At 35.2% G+C, this 18,036-nt stretch overlaps 1 protein-coding gene across 1 annotated transcript; it reads left to right on the top strand.

Annotated features, from left to right (window-relative positions):
• Nucleotides 13,749-14,675, top strand: LOC100519506 (olfactory receptor 8B3-like). Its single transcript, XM_003130011.1, has one exon. The coding sequence runs from the start codon at nucleotides 13,749-13,751 to the stop codon at nucleotides 14,673-14,675; it is 927 nt and encodes a 308-aa protein (XP_003130059.1).

Raw genomic sequence — 18,036 nt, 5'->3', positions numbered from 1 at the left:
GTGAGTTGGGGATACAGTGTTGCCGTGTGCTGTGGTGTAGGTTGCAGAGGTGGCTCGGATCCTGCGTTGCTGTGGCTGTGGCATAGGCCAGTGGCTACATCTCCAATTTGACCCTTAACCTGGGAACCTCCAGGTGCCGTGGGAGTAGCCCAAGAAATGGCAAAAAGACAAAAAAAAAAAAAAAAAAAAAGAAAGAAAGAAAGAAAAATCAGAAGCCTTTAGCATGGCTCACTGAGAAAAAAAGAGAGAGGGCCCAAATAAACAAAATAATAAGTGAAAGCAGATAAATTACAACTGATGTCATAGAAATACAATCATAAGTGAATACTATGGGCAGTTATATTGTAACAAATTGGACAACCTAGAAGAGATGGATAAATTTCTTGACAAACTTCTTAGAGTGAATCAGGAAAAAATAGATAATCTTAACAGATCTGTTATTAGTATTGAAATTGAATCAGTAATTTAAAAATACAGGTGCCTTTGGAATGGATTAGCAATGAGATCCTGCTGTGTAACACTGGGAACTATGTCTAGTCACTTATGATGGAGCATGATAATGTGAGAAAAAGAATGTATACACGTATGTGTAACTGGGTCACCATGCTGTACAGTAGAAAATTAACAGAACATTATAAACCAGCTACAATGAAAAAAAAATCATTATATATATAAAAAAAAGTGCAGGCAAAAAAATTTCAGGACTGGATGTCTTCACAAGGGAATTTAATCGAACATATAAAAAAGGGCTAACATGTATCCTTTTCAAATAATTCAAAAAATTGAAGAGGATGGAAAAAGTTTATTCTACTAGGTAAACATCACCCTAATATCAATACCAGACAAGACCATACCAAAAAAGAAAGTTACAGGTCAATATACCTGATGAAAATGATGCAAAAATCTCAACAAAATATTAGGAAACTTAATTCAACAATAAATCAAATGAATCATGGTCATGGGGGATTTATCTGAGGATGCTCAGATAGTTCAATATCTGCATAGCAATCAGTGTGATACATGACATTGACAACTGAAAGAATAATAGCGATCTCACCAACTTAATAGACTCAGAGAAAGAATTTGAGAAAATTCAACATCCACTTAGGATTTAAACTCTCATCAAAGTTGGTATATAAAGAATATATCTCAACATAATAAAGGGCAAATATGGCAGACCCACATCTAACATCATACTCAAAGGTGAAAAGTAGAAGGCTTTTCCATTAAAATTAAGAACAAGGCAAGGATGCCACCTCTCACCATTTCTATTTAAGAAAATAGTGCAAGTCTCAGACATGGAAGTCTGACCAGAAAAGAAATAAAAGGTATCTCATCTAAATTAGAAGGAAAGACATTAAACTGTCACTTTTTGCAGATTACGTGATATCATATATAGAAAACCCTGAGGTCTCAATCCCAAAATTATAAGAACAGAGAAAGGAATTTAATAAAGTTGTGTGAGAGAAAATTGATATGCAGAAATCTGTTGCTTTTCGATTTGGTAATAATGAACTACTATAAAGTGAAAGCAAGAAAACAATCCCATTTAGAAACATGAAAAAATATAATAAAATACCAAAATACCTAGGAGTAAACTTAACCAAGGAGATGAAACACCTATGCTATAAAAACTCTAAAACATTGATGAAGGAAATTGAAGGCAATATAAGTACATGGAAAGATGCCTCATATTCACAAATTGGGATAACTAATATGATTAAAATGTCTTTACCTACCCCAAATCTACAAATTTAATGCAATCCCTCTAAAATTAACCATAGCATTTTTTAGAGAACTGATCAAGTAAAACTAAAATTTATATGGAACCAAAATAGCCGAAGCAATACTGATTTAAAAAAGAACAAAACTGAAGTTATCATTCTCCCTCACTTCAGAGTGCATTGCAAAGCTACAGTAATCAATGATATATGGTACCGGCACAAAAAAGACACATAGATCAATAAACAAGAATATATAGCCCATAAATAAACTCATGCACGTACGGTCAGTTAATCTGTGACAAAGGAAGCAGATTATACATTGGAGAAAAGGCAGGCTCGTCAATAAATGGTAATGCGAAAACTGGACAGCAAAAGGTAAAAGAATGATACTAGAACACCTCTCACACCACATAACATACTCAAAGTGGATTAGACCTAAATAAAATACTAGAAACTATAAGACTCCTGAAAGAGAACTTAGGCAGAACATTCTTTCACATAACTCATAGCAGTGTTTTTTAAGATGTGTATTCTAAGATATAAAAATAAAAGGGAAAAATAAACAAATGGGATTTAATTAAAAGCCTTTGCACAGTGAAGGAAACCATTAACAGAATGAAAAAAACAGCTTACTGAATAGGAGAAGATATTTGCAAAGGATAAGGGGTTAATATTCAAAACAATATAAAACAATATATAAAACCAATATATAAGCTTAATATAAAAATTCAAACAAGCTGATTAAAAAAATGAGCAAAATATTTGAGTGGACATTTATCTAATGAAGGAAGAAATACGAGATGGCCAACTAGCACATGAAAAGATGTTCAGTGTTACTAATTATCAGGGAAATGAAAATCAAAGCCAGAATGAAATACCACCTCAAACTTCTCAGTATTGCTATTGTCAAAAACACTACAAATAATTTTGGCAAGGATGTGAAGAAGAAGGAACTGTAGTTCATTGTTGGTGGAAATGTAAATAGGTACAGCTACTACGGAAAACAGTGTGGAGGTTCCTCAAAAGTAAAAATAGAGGGAGTTCCCATTTTAGCTTAGTGGGTTACAAATCCGACTAGTATCCATGAAAATGTGGGTTCAATCCCTGGCCTTGCTCAGTGGGTTAAGGATCTGGCATTGCCACGAGCTGTGGTGTAGGTTGTAGACATGGTTCAGATCCCACATTGCTGTGTCTCTGGTGTAGGCTGGCAGCTGCAGCTCTGATTCAACTCCTAGCTTGGAAACTTCCATATGCCATTGGTGTGGCCCTAAAAAGCAAAAAAAAAAAAAAAAAAAAAACCCCATAAAAATAGAACTATCATATGTTCCAGCTGTTCCATACTTGGTTATATATCTGGAAAAAATGAAAATATTAATTGAAAAAGATACATGCATTCCAGTGTTCATAGCAGTGTTATTTGTAGTAGCCAAGATATGGAAGCAACCTAAGTATCCATCGACAAATGAGTGGATGAAGATGATTTGGAATATATATGCAATGGACTATTAGTCTTAAAAATGAAAAAAAATTGGCACTTGTGGCAACATCAGTGGGTCTGGAGGGTATTATGCTTAGTGAAGTAAGTTGATAGAGACAAATTCTGTACTTTTCACTTCTTTGTGGAGTAGGAAAAAATTAAATGAGTGATTTTAACAAATGGTCAGACTCATAGATACAGATACAAACAAATGGTTATCCATGGGGAGAGGATAAAGTTAGGGAAAGGTGATGAAAGGTACAAACTGCTAGGTATAAAATAAGTAAGCTACAAGAATGTTATGTATAGCACAAGGAATTTAACCAATATTTTATAGAAACTTGAAATGGAGTATATATAGTCTATATAAATATTGAGTCAATATTTTATATACATGAGAGTAATATAAAATGAAAATCAACTATGATTTAATTAAAAACAAATTAATAACACTAAGAAACATTGCTAGGATTAATGTCAAGGAGGTCACCACCTATGTTTTCATCTAGAAATTTTATGGTGCCAAGTCTCATTTAATTCTTTAGTCCATTTGAGTTAATTTTTGTGTAAGATATAAGATCATGGTCTAGTTTTATTCTTTTGCATGTGGCTGTCCCATTGCCATTTAGTGAAGATATTGTCCTTTCCCCATTGTATGTTCTTTTCTCCTTTGTGTTAAATTAATGATCCATATATGGGTGGATTTATTTCTGGGCTCTCCATTGATCTGTGTCTTTGTTTTTATACCAAGCCATACTATTTTGAAACTATAGCTTTATAATGTAGTTTGAAACCAGGGATTATGATCCTTTTAGTTTTGTTCTTTCTCAAGAATTCTTTGGCTATTTGGGTGTGTTTTGAAGCCATTATTAAAATTCCTATGGTGGTTTTCTTAAACTAAAACAAATAATTCTAAAATTTATATTGAAATTGTTTATTAAGAGAGCTTTGGATGCTTATGTCTTTCAACAAAGTTATCAACTAATTTAATTGGTTGTCAGATTTTTTAGTACAAATTTGTTCATAAAATTCCCTTTTTATTTAAATTTTTTTTCCTTCTCTTTTTTTCTTTTTAGGGTTGCACCTGTGGCATATGAAAGTTCCCAGGCTAGGGGTTGAATTGGAGTTGCAGCTGGCATTGGATCTGAGCCATCTGCAACCTGCACTGCAGCTCACAGCAATGCTGGATCCTAACCCATTGAGTGAGGCCATGGATCAAACCCACATCTTCGTGGATACTAGTTGGATTATTAACCAGTTGAGCCACAATGGGAACTCCCTACTTTCTTTTTAATTCCGTTGGATTCTATATCAACAACCTCTTAAATTTCTATATTGGTAATGTGTGTTTTTATGTTTCTTTGCCAAATCAATGTGGCTACAGGGTCATCACCTTTGTTAATCTCAAAAATACAGTTTTTAGATTAATTGATTTTATTATTGTTCTTTTCTCATTATTTTATTGCTTTTTGCCATTACATTTGTTTTTCCTGCATATTTTGGATTTTTTTGTGTTTCATGGGATAGATATTTAGATCTTTGACTTGAAATATCTCTTCTTTTCCAGTATTGCTTCTTAGGTGCCTAAACCACCATGTAAACATAATCAACTGCATTGCAAGTATTTTGATAAGTTTGTTTTTATTTTAATTTACTTCAAAATGTTTTCTGATGTTTCTGTTCATTTCCTGTATTTTTAAAAAAGAATTTAGTATTGTTTTTCTGGTAACAGTTTTATGGATAGAATTCAGACATTTAAATTGTGTAATTGTGTAATTAAAGCTCCTAGAGCTTTGTAAACTTTGCCATGGTATACTTTAGGACTGTTTCTCTCTTCCCAGAGGAAACCCCATCCCTTTTGCCATCAGTCTCCTATTCCTCACTCCACCTCTAGGCAACCACCAGTTTAATTTCTGTTCCTATAAATTTGAAAGCTCTGGATATTTCAAATAAATGGAAGGATGTATTATGTATTTTTTGGTAACCATCTTTTCTCGCTTGGCGTAATGTTTTCCAAGTTTCTCCATGTCATAAATTTAAAGGTACTCCATTCCTTTTCTCTTTTTATTTGCCAAGTAATATTCCATTATATAGACATCCCACATGTGTGGTATAAATTTTATTGAATACCAATTTATTTTTTTTCTATTGTCACTTGTATTATAGGTGTCATATCCAAGGAACTATTGCCCAATCTTAGGTCACAATGATTCAGATATTTTCTTCTGTGAATTTTATGATACTACTTGTTGCATATAGATCTACAATTTAATTGGAGTTAATTTTTTTTTTGCTCAGTGAGGTAGGGGTCCAGTTTCTTTCTTTTGAATGTGAACATTCAGTTGTCACAGCTCATGTGTTGAAAAGGCTATTTAGTCTCTTTGGTAAAATTGTCTTGGAATCCATGTTGAAAATCAAGTGACTTTAAATATGAGGGTTACTTTGGATTCTTTACACTGAAGTTTTTATGTCCTATATAAATACCTCTCATGAAATTAAATGCAGTCGATTTAGCTCTACACTCTCATTCTTTGATTTTCTTCCACATGTAGTTTGGATGAGTTTTTTAATTACATTTCATTCATGGTTTTTTATTCCACTTGAATAACAGTTAAAAACAAAAGTGGAGTGGTGTTGATATCAAGCCACTATTTTTAATAATTTTTATTACTCAGAGCCAGAAGATTGAAGGTGGGGAAGGAAAAGCCTTTAAAACTTATATCTCCTGGAATTAAAAACTCCTTTTTTTCTTTTTAAAAATTTTTATTGGGAGTTCCCGTCGTGGCGCAGTGGTTAACGAATCCAACTAGGAACCATGAGGTTGCGGGTTCGGTCCCTGCCCTTGCTCAGTGGGTTAACGATCCGGCGTTGCCGGGAGCTGTGCTGTAGTTTGCAGACGCGGCTTGGATCCCGCGTTGCTGTGGCTCTGGTGTAGGCCAGTGGCTATAGCTCCGATTCGACCTCTAGCCTGGGAACCTCCATATGCCGCGGGAGCACCCCAAAGAAATAGCAAAAAGACAAAAAATAAAAATAAAAAATAAAAAATAAAAAAAATTTTTATTGACGTATAATTGATTTACAGTCTTGTGTTAATGTCTGCTGTATGGCAAAATGATTCACTTAAACCTGTATATACATTCTCATATTCTTTTCCCTTATGGTTTATTACAGTATGTTTACTATAGTTCCCTGTCCTGTGCAGTAGTAGGACCTTGCTTTTTATCCATTCTGTATATAATAGCTTGAATCTATTAACCCAAACTTTTCATCCATCCTGTCACCATCTCCCTCCCCTTGGCAACTCCCTATGTCTTTGAGTCTCTTTCTGTTTCATAGATAAATTCATTTGTGTCATATTTTATTTTTATTTTTTCCTTATTTTTTATTAAAGTATAGTTGATTTACAGTGTTGTGCCAATTTCTGCTGTACAGCATAATGACCCAGTCATGTGTATATATATATATATATATATGTATATATATGTATATATGACTATATATGCATTCTTTTTCTCATTATCTTAGATTATGTTCTATCTGAAAATAGTGGATATAGTTACCTGTGCTATACCGTAGGATCTCACTGCTTCCATTCTAAATGTAATAGGTTGCATCTACCAACCCCAAACTCTCCATCCATCTGAACCTTACCCCTCTCTCCCTTGGCAACCGTAAGTCTCTTCTGTATGTCTCTGAGTCTAAGTACTCTTTGAAACAGATGCTTCCTTTAGCTCTTCCTCAAAAGAATTCGAACAGTCTATAATTACAATACCGGTTATTATACCCCCATAACTTATCTTCTAACTTCAATTTTGTACCTTCTGACCAACATCTTCCCACTTATTCCATTCTAGCCCCTTGGTACCGCCTTTCTAGCCTTCATTTCTATGAGTTTGCATTTTTTCAGATTCCACATATATGTCATATCATATAATATTTGTCCTTTTCTGTCTCACTTATTTCACTTTAAAATATGTCCTCTGGGACCATCTGTGGTGTTGCAGAGGGCAAGATTTCATTCTTTCTCATGGCTGAATAATATTTAATTGTATTTTTTTTTTTTTTTGGTCTTTTTCAGGGCCGCACCCACAGCATATGGAGGTTCCCAGGCTAGGGGTCGATTCAGAGCTATAGTTGCTGGCCTGCGCCACAGCCACAGCAATGCCAGATCCTTAACCCACTGAGCAAGCCCAGGGATCAAACCTGCATCCTCATGGATGCTAGGCAGATTCGTTGCCACTGAGCTATGATGGGAACTCCTAATATTTCATTGCATATCACATATTGGAGAGTTTCTGAGAAAGTAGGTCGTTAAAGTTCTCACTGCAGAAAAAAAAAGGTAATCATGTGACTTTGTGGGAATGGTAGGTAATGCTGCAGTGATACTCATATGGCAGTGGATTTTTATCAAGTCAACACTTGAAAATCTTAAAGGTGCCAGTGTTCTATGTTAATTATATCTCAGTAAATTAGGGGAAATAATTCAAATTTTTCTGACACTGAGATAAAGACAAGTGAAAGGAGAATGCCAAATAATGACCCACTTTTTCTTCCACTGTTTTAAAATTTATAATCCCTTTACATTAAAAAATAAAACTGACAAATATCAAGGATCCTTATTTGATTTTTAAAAATATACCAAATCCTTCTTGAGATATTTTTTAGAGCAATTTTCTTTCTTTAAATTATTTAAAATATTATCAAAGATAAAAGTCCCCATTAGAATGAGCTGTATACTTAGACTATAGTTGAAACAATTCCCAATTGAGAATATTTTCCTTCACTCATAGGAACTATTTGAGACCACATAACTCTATTCCTTAATTTATAAGGATAATTAACAAATTAATTTTCACACACTGTTGTATTCTCATACTGAAAGAAAACTTATTTTGGAACAGTTGAAATTTTAAGAAGGCTTTCCCCAGAAGATCCAGTGTTCCTTCTTTTCTTTACCAAGAATTATGTTCTAGTCTGTGTAGACAATTTATGAACTAGTGAATCTAAGAAAGAATGTTTTTCCTTTAAGTCATTGATAGGTCATTGGTAGGACAGTTGATACTTCAAATAGGGTACACTTCGGATATCAACACTTCTCTTTAGATAATACATGTACTGTAACAGTGTGGGTTTTGCTGGGACACATTTTTAAGTTCTCTTGTCCAGAAATGCAGTTGTTCATTACCTTTACACCAGGATTTATATTTTTTTGTCTGTTTAAAAAGTCATACTATGACAGGATTTGAATAAAGGAAAGAATATGTCTTAATCATGGCCACTTGTTTTGAGCAGAAGATGGAAATATATTGTACTGTTCACATAAGTCATGGGCTGGTGGCTCTTTTTTCTGCCTCTCCATCTTTATTCAGGTTTCGAGAGAAAAATATATTCAAGCTAGACAGCTGTTAAATCATAACTTCCATTTGAAGCTTTAATTTTTTTTTTATTTTGTCTTTTGTCTTTTTGTTGTTGTTGTTGCTATTTCTTGAGCCGCTCCCGCTAACCCACTGAGCAAGGGCAGGGACCGAACCTGCAACCTCGTGGTTCCTAGTCGGATTCGTTAACCACTGCGCCACGACGGGAACTCCCCATTTGAAGCTTTATTGTCACACTTGCTTTGAGATGGGGAGCTTTGGTTGTTGCAGTAATGCTTGTAAAGAGTCTAGCCTCTATCTTTTTTAATATCACAAGCATTTGTGGAGTTCCTAGAAGGATATCTAATCTCAATTCATACAGTGAATAATTTTCTCTTTACCTTGCGTCCTAACTTCTCATCATGATTTTCTTCTTTCTTACCGAATTTTGTGTTTATAGCAGTTGCAAAATGATGTATGATATATTGGAACAATCTTAAACAAAGTTCTTAAATCATAGATACAAAGAATGAAGAAAAAGCTTCAAAGGGAAACTTAAAATTTCAAAATATAAAATCTTCGAGTGCCTACTATTGACTGAATCTTTTTGTTCCCCTGAAATTCATAGATTGACACATAATTCTCAATGTAGTGGTATTAGGAGTTGAGAACTGTGGTAGTGGATTAGGTCATGAGGATACAGCTCATATGAGGATGTAGCTCATGAAAAGCATCAGTGCTTTTGTAGAAGAGACAGTGGAGAATTCTCTCTTCTCTTTGGTCGTGTGAGGAGATAGCAAGAAATGACAGTCTGTGAACCAGAAACACGAACCATACCAGACACTGAATATGCAAGTGCTTTGATCTTGCACATCCTTGGATCCAGAACATTTGAGGAAAAAAAATTCCCTTCATCATAAGTTACCAATCTGTAGGCTTTATTGTAGCAGCCCAAATTGAATAATATTATACCCAAGTACTATTTTCCATCTCTATCCCTTTAGAGTTGCCTTACAAAAAAAAAAAAAAAAAAAAAAAAAAAAAAACCTAATTGTGGTAGCAGAGGCCATTGTTCTGTATTTGTTTGCACTCCTTATTCTGAGTAGAGTCTGATGCTTTTATACTAGTAAGGGAACCCTTGCTATATAGGAAAAGAATGATGCTCTTTTCCCTTGTTAACTATAAATGTATGTGTAAATATGCTTATGTATTCTTTTTTGATTTTTTAAAAAAAATTTTAGGACCACACCCATGGTATATGGAAGTTCCCAGGCTAGGCTTCAGGTTGGAGCTGCAGATGCTGGGCTACACTGCAGCCAGGGCAACACCAGATCCAAGCTGCCTCTGTGACCTATGCCACAGCTTGTGGCAACACTGTATTCTTAACCCACTGATCAAGGCCAGGGATTGAACTCGCATCCTCATGGATACTAGCTGTGTTCTTAACTCACTGAGCCATGATGGGAACTCCATGCTTCTGTATTCTTTAGATGAGCAAGGATTCATAATTCATCAGCGGTATTGACCTGTAATTTTCTTTTGTCATAGTGTCTTATCTGGGTAATGCTGACCTCATGACATGAATTTGGAAGTCTACTTTGTTCTTTAACTTTATGGAAAAGTTGAGAAGTTAATTTTTCTTTAAATGTTTAGTTGAATATATGCTTGAAGTCATCAGATCCTGGGATTTTCTTTGAAGGCAAGTTTTTGACTATTAGATCAATTATTTAAGCAGTAATGTGGTTCTGTTCAGTATTTCTGTTTGTTTATGACTCACTTTTGTAGGCTGTATGTTTGTAGGAATTTATTAATTTCTTCTAGGTTATCTACTTTTTTGATCTATAAATATTTATATAATGTTATGATCCTTTTTATTTCTGTGGCATCACTTGTATTGTTACCTTTCATTTCTGATTTTATCTGTGAGTCCTCGTGTTTGTTTTATTAGACTTGTTTAGGGCTTGTCAGTTGCTTAGGGCTTGCCAATTGTGTATGTATATCTTTTTATAAAAGCTTTTACTTACATTTTAAAAATTATTTTCTTTTTTTTAATTTTATTTTTGTTACTGATCAAAAGGGAGAAATGTGAAATGAAATCAAAGTGGAGCTAGTATTGCGGAGAACTTGCTAAAGTGCAGGTGGGAGGCCACTGAGGAAGTGTGATTTTTGCATGTCTCAGCCTAGATGGAAGCTGAATTTCTTTTTTATCTTTCTTTCTTTTTTTTTTTTTTTTTTTTTTTGGTATTTTTTGCTATTTTTTGGGCCGCTGCCACGGCATATGGAGGTTCCCAGGCTAGGGGTCTAATCAGAGCTATAGCTGCCAGCCTATGCCAGAACCACAGCAACACAGGATCCAAGCAGTGTCTGCAACCTACACCACAGCTCACGGCAACGCCGGATCGTTAACCCACTGAGCAAGGGCAGGGACCGAACCCGCAACCTCATGGTTCCTAGTCGGATTCGTTAACCACTGCGCCACGACGGGAACTCCTTTTATTAGAATTTCTGAGATGCATATGTTGATCCAGGTGGTAGTAGCCATGAAGTGCCTCAGGCTTTCATTCCTATTTTTCATCCTTTTCCTAATTGAATAATTTTCAAAGACTTTTAAAAGATACAATGATTCTTCATTTTGTTTGACCCAGTTTACCCTTGAATCACTCTAGAAGAATTTTCTGTTAAGTTATTGTATTTTTCAGCTCCATGATTTCTGTTTAGTACTTTTAATTTTTCTGTATCTTTGTTGAAACTCTCACCTTATTTGTGTATTTTTCTCTGACTACAATAGGTATCTTCATGATGTTTGTTTTTAATTCTGTATCTGATAGTTTACATATTTCCATTTATTTTATTAGAGTTAAGTTTGGGGAGCTTTATCTTATTTCTTTTTGAAAAATATTTCAACTGGTCTTCATTGACCAGTTTTCATTGACTCTCTGTATTGGTATCTACACACCAGACAAAACAGTCACCTATCCAAAATCTTCGTGGATTGGCCTTGTACTGAAGAAGGCACTAATGAGTCTGGCCAGAGAGTCTAGAGGCCTCTCAACTTCTGTTTTAGTTCAACCCTCTTTTTTTGTGTTTAGTGGCATTTTATGTATTTTGAGTGTGCTATGTCCCACCAGTGCTCTAAAACAAGCAAGACTGAAGCCAGGCAGCCCCCGGGTAAGTTGTGTCATGAGATGCATGGTGCACTTTTCTTCCTCACCAGGTTGAAGCAATAAGAAAGGGGTTTTCAAGTCCTTGTTTTGTGCTAATTAAGGGGGAAGAGCTTTAGTGACTCCAGCTAAACCATCACCTTGGTTCTCTCTCACTCTGGGCAGCTACAAGATGCTGTGTCCTGTGTCATCTGTATTTTCTGAAGCAGGCTATCTGGGAGCTAGTCTTCTGGACAGCCCTATGAAAAGGAAAGTCATGGGCCACATGGTGCCCATCTTTCCTTTCCCAGAGAGAAACTAGGAACTGGGTGGTTTGTCCCAATTGGAAGGTACTGTGCAAGGATAAATATTATGCCAAGAGGATATGCTGAATTTCCCTAATAATTTTAATATGACAGATTGCATGTTTTAATTGGAAGTTGGGCCCTTTTAACTAGTCTCTGAATTTCTTCTTTTAATGTACAAAGGAAATCATTGTGTTCATGGAGGGTAGATGACTCTAGGGCTTACTTTTCTGACATTTGCTGAATAAGAAATGAGTTTATTTTCAGCTTTCCCTTGGGGGATATACAGTCCCTACAGTGAAAGGAAAACTTGAATACTTGAGTAAACTATTGAATCCCTAAGGAACTAAAGACACGTAATAGTACTACGTGTAAATAAAATCCCCTCAGTTCCCTATTATGCCTAGAATGTTTCCCTGGGGGAGAGTCTGAGAAAGCTTCTGGCCTGGTATAACTGAGTGAATTATATATCATTACATTACATCACACACATTTAAATCTTCTGTGGCTTGCCAAGTGGCAAAGATAGTAATAATAAAACTTTATTTTTTCTGCTGCTTGAGAGGATTCATAATCGGAAATTATGAGCTGTAGTTCTGAAAGATTTTCAGGGCATATCAGAAATTAAATGTGAACTGCATTCTCCTAGAATCAAAGGAACCAAAGCCTTAGAGCCTGAGTTTGCTCTTCCAGGATCATAAGAATAATAATAAGAAGGAAACAGCAAGATTTTCTGGCTTAAGGAAGGTGAATTTCTGAATTCCATTTATATTAACATCCTCCTTGTGTGATGAAAGTCCAAGCATCTATGATACACCATTTCTTTGATGCTTTTGCAGTCCCGACATTCTTGGTAGAAGAATAGGTTAAAAGAAGGATGCAGGGAAAGTTTAGAGACATTACTTGGCTCAAAGGATACATTATATCTGTCAATTCCATAGATGAAATCTAACTCTTCTACACTTAACAGCTTTTATTTGTGATCTTGGACAGTAAAACTTCATCTCTTCTACATTCCGATAACTTAATTTTGGTTTAGAAAATGCTCTTGTGGTGTTCCCTTCGTGGCTTGGCGGTAACAAACCCAACTGGTGTCCATGAGGAGGCAGGTTTGTTCCCTGGCCTCCCTCCTCACTCAGTGGGTTAAGGTGTTATTGTGAGCTGTAGTATAGATTGCAGATGTGGCTTGGATCCTGCCATATTGCTGTGCTGTGGTGTAGGCTGGCAGCTGCAGCTCAGATTCGAACCTTAGCCTGGGAACTTCATATGCCATGGGTGTGGCTCTAAAAAAGACAAAAAAAATGCTCTTGGTTCCCATCCTACCATGTCTAATCTGCATCAGAAGTCAGCAGCAGGATGTTGGTCCTGCTGCATCCAGTTTTTCCGGTGAGAAGAGTCATGCGGTTGAAGAAATGTTGAGAAAAAAGGATGACTTTCTTCTGGTCAAAACCCTTTCTCTCTTATCCTGTGGCTTTTACAGCAGTCATGTTTACATATGGAAACAGAGGCCTTCATGCTGTAGGCTAAGTTTTGATACTCTTTGTTTATGTACTTTATGAAGACTAACAAAGGAATGTTCATGTCACTCAGTTTCATGATAATGGTAAAGTCAATTCTATGGTTCCAGGTTGAGCTAGTCGTAGACCATCCCAGTGCATATACCACTCTTTTGAGAGGAGACATTGTGGAAAAAGTTGAATTTTTCTCTGTAACTCTTTCTCCTGTATCCACAGATTGTCTAGAAAAGGATGGCTTCTGGAAATGGTTCTTTTGTGACTGAATTCATTCTGTTGGGATTAACAGACCAACCAGATCTCCAACTCCCACTGTTTTTCCTGTTTCTAGTAATGTATATGGTCACTGTGATGGGCAATTTGGGCTTGATAATTCTAGTTGTGCTAAATTCACACCTACATACCCCTATGTACTTTTTTCTCTTCAACCTGTCCTTCATAGATCTCTGTTACTCTTCTGTGTTTACACCCAAAATGCTGATTAACTTCATATCAAAGAATAATATTATTTCTCTCATGGGGTGTATGACCCAACTTTACTTTTTCTGTTTTTTTGCTATTTCAGAGTGCTATGTGCTGACTTCAATGGCCTGTGATCGCTATGTGGCCATCTGTAACCCCCTGTTGTATAACATTGCCATGTCCCCTAAAGTGTGTTCCAGCCTTATGCTTGCTTCCTACTTGATGGCATTTTCTGGTGCCACAGCTCACACTGGGTGCATGCTGAGACTGACCTTCTGTGATGCAAATACCATCAACCATTACTTCTGTGACATCCCTCCTCTGCTCCAGCTCTCCTGCACAAGTACCTATGTCAATGAGCTAGAAGTTTTCATTGTGGTGGGCATCAACATCATTGTGCCCAGTCTCACCATCTCTGTCTCTTATGGTCTCATCCTCTCCAGCATCCTTCACATCAGCTCCAGGAAAGGCAGGTTTAAAGCGTTTAGCACCTGTAGTTCCCACATAATTGCTGTGTCTCTGTTCTTTGGATCAGTTGCATTTATGTATCTCAGACCATCTTCTGCTCAATCTGTGGATGAGGGAAAAATCTCTTCTGTCTTTTATACCAATATAGTTCCCTTGCTGAATCCATTAATTTACAGCCTGAGGAACAAAGATGTTAAACGTGCTCTGAGAAAAACCCTGGGTAGGATATAGGTTTTTGTTTTTGTTTTTATAAATAAATTATACTTTAATAAAAAATAAAATAAAAAATACATAAATAAAAAGAAAAGATTTACCAACAGTGTATAAAAGATAAAAGGACAGAGTTTTGATCAAAGAGTATCTGTCTGTAGAGTTAGTTATATGACAAGAAGATTCTATGCGTTTAATTAAAATGTTTTTAATGGCAGCCTTTTAATCCTATTTTTTCCTTAACATGGTAAAGGAAATTTGAGTCTTTTTTCATAACTCATTTCCAGTCTTTTTTTTTTTCAGCTGTGGGATGCAGACGTTCCCAGGCCAGGGTTCAAACCCAAGCCACAGCTGTAACCAGAGCGAAGGCAATGATAATGCCAGATCCTTAACCTGCTTAGTCACCAGTGAACTTCTATATCCAGTCTTTATAGAGTAGGTCTTCTTTTCCCCCTCACATTACCACAATATCTTCTCCAACTACTTTTTCTTGTTTAGTAATAACATTGAGTAATATATAATCTCAGTCTTTCATATCAGTGTCATTTTGAACTTGTGTTTTCCTCTGAAGCATATTGACCAGTCTTCAAATAATGGAAATAAGTAATGCTAGAATGATGTTGTATCATTGAAGGTGTTCTTATCTGCCACTTGCTATTCTAGGAGAATATCTATCTGAATAATATACTCTTTGTGCTCTTTTTTCAGTGGGCAAGCATATGTCTCCTTTAAATGCTGAATGCTGGTGTTTGAAGGTTCCTAAAGACTGTCAATGATAATCCATTTTGCATATGTTTACATTGTGTAGCAGGCTTCTTTTGGGAAAGGGTTTGTTTCTACCTTTGTACAGTCAAAGCAAGACATAACAAATCATTAAAGTATTTTTTTTTTGTAGGCATGGGAAAGTTAAGCTCAGATCCTTAAATATACTTGTCATCCAGCTTCATAAAGAAAAATTCTCTTCTCAACACTTAGCCTTCTGATTTCAAGTCTGCTACTTTGTAGTCTACTTTGCTTGTACTTTCTTCTGTTTATTTTATTTCAGTAAGGGTGGAATATGAGAAAACATTGCTATTTTCAGAGTAACTCTGCCTTGTTCCAAAATGACACATGAATTTCTCTCAGTGTTGGTATCACCGCTACTTCAATTAATTTTTTTAGGAAAACAGGCTTGATCTTTTTGTTGGGAAATAGGAGGACTTTAGTGTTAGTATATTGGGAAGAAAAATTGGCTCAAATAGGGAATTTATTTTTTCTGCAAAATTAAGAAAATTGAATTAGAATGTTTGCAAGTGTTTGTAATTTACAGAACAGAGCATGGGAGAAAAAGAAGCCCAGAATCATGGCAATATATCAGGACTCAGAGAGACACATGGTCAGTAAATAAGAGGTCTCCCATGGGGAGTGGTCATGAGGATTAAGAACCTCCTTTCATTTGTATTTGCATCCTATTCTATTGGGTACTGTAAATATATTCCACTGTCCATAAAACTTTGATAAAGCTATAATGCACAGTGTCCGTACATTAATAATGTTTGGCCATGTTTGGGGAACCAGGTAGAGAAAGGGCTGTTGCTTTACGAGATAAAATAATTAGGGGTGATAGGAACTCAAGTTAGAAAGAAAAATGATGGATAATACCTTTGCTCTCTCCTTTCTGGAAGGCCCCTAGGATTGTTATGGAGATCTCATAATTTTTGTAGATAATGAAAACATAAGTTACTTGAATTTTTAAAAAAAACTAAACACAGGGCTGATGGACTTAGAAACAACTAAATCATTCCTGTTTTTATTGGCTTCCATATGATACTTCCATATGGATTTTTAAGTATGGAAATTTGAACTGCAGCTGGCGTAGCAGTGAATAATTTAAGAAATATGGGGCGAATAAACCAAATTGTGACATGCTTTTTGGAAAAAGATATTGGACTATCATCCTTTGGGGGAAAAAAGCCCCTAAAAAAGAGGCTACTCTAAAAATTCTAAATTTGATGTATCCAGTGAAATTTTAGGTAGTTTTTATGAAACTTTTGATGATTATTACTAGTTACCACTTTTCTAATATTTTGTTATTTTAAAATTTAGTGTAACTCTTTGTTGGTCTGTTTGATGTTTTAGATGCTTTGGATTGCTAAATCCTTGTTTTAGATTTAAAATGACCACCCCGTTCTCATCTCCTGATCCCAGTATCAACATAATTTATTTTAATTATTCAAGTTCTAATTATATGAAATAGTTGACTTTGAATTTTTCTGTTTATTTATGAATTTTTCTGTTTACTTATTTTAACTTACTCTTCTTTTTGAAAACTTGTTTTTTTTATTGAAAGAAAAGTGTATACAAACAAGTAAATAATGTCTCTGCTATTTGAAAATCTTTGTGGACATTGCAGATGTGTGTCTGGTATGTTATGTATTCTGTCATAATTTGGGGTAACCACAAGAGTGGCTTAAACTCTGTCACTAATCTTTCATTTCATGAGCATCAAAATGCGAATGGAATCTGTTTCATTTACAGAAAAGATAAACTTTCTAAAATTAATTTGTCTTTGACTAATTGGTAAAATTAATAAAAGTATTTAAATACTATTTATATTTTACCTCCTGGGATAAGAATTGTTTCTGGAGATCACAATAGACCTGAGTCTGAAGGAGGAAGTCAGCTATACTCAGTTAAGTAACATGAATAAATCATTAACTCTTGGCCTTTGTATGTGTGTATTCATAATGTGATTATTAGAAACCCTGTCACTGGCAGAAAATAAAGGAACCAACCAATAAACAAACTCTACAGCATTTAATTAGTCCCTAAATTTCTAATACCTTCACTTCTATCCAGGAAAGAAGAGTTTATAGATATTTGTGTCAATGAATTGCTTATCATTGCTTACTGGAACTGAAATTTGAAATGTAGCTCATTATGAAAATTGTTAAACTATTGTAGAATTCTAAGTACTAGATAAACACTGTGGATTAAACCTTACAGAGGGAAAAATTGTCTTTCATGGCTCAGAAAATTTGTTTTGTAGTTGAAGTAATTATGACCTTTGAGCCAGTTCTTTCCTATGTCTGTAATTACTAACATCTTTTTTTCCTTATCCTATTACCTACCAGGTATACCTTCTTTGGAGTGTTTTCTGATTCCTTAATACTTTATGAATATCTCAGTGTGTTAGGCAGTTTTATATTTAAGTTGAATGAACTTCAGCAAATGGGTATTGCATTGTAGAGTTTCAGATCTCAAGTGGAGAATATTCTGGACATGTCTACCCAGAAGATATGTGTATATAGTACTAAAGGATTGAAACTTTAAGGATATAAAATTACTTTTTAAACCTTTTTATCTCAGTTTCTATTACCTCATGGATGTTTAACTAATACTC

This window comes from Sus scrofa, chromosome 9 (genome assembly GCF_000003025.6).
Source record: "Sus scrofa isolate TJ Tabasco breed Duroc chromosome 9, Sscrofa11.1, whole genome shotgun sequence".
Lineage (NCBI taxonomy): Eukaryota > Metazoa > Chordata > Mammalia > Artiodactyla > Suidae > Sus > Sus scrofa.
The sequence above is the reverse complement of the archived record's forward strand: the minus strand, read 5'-3'. Positions and strand labels throughout refer to the sequence as shown.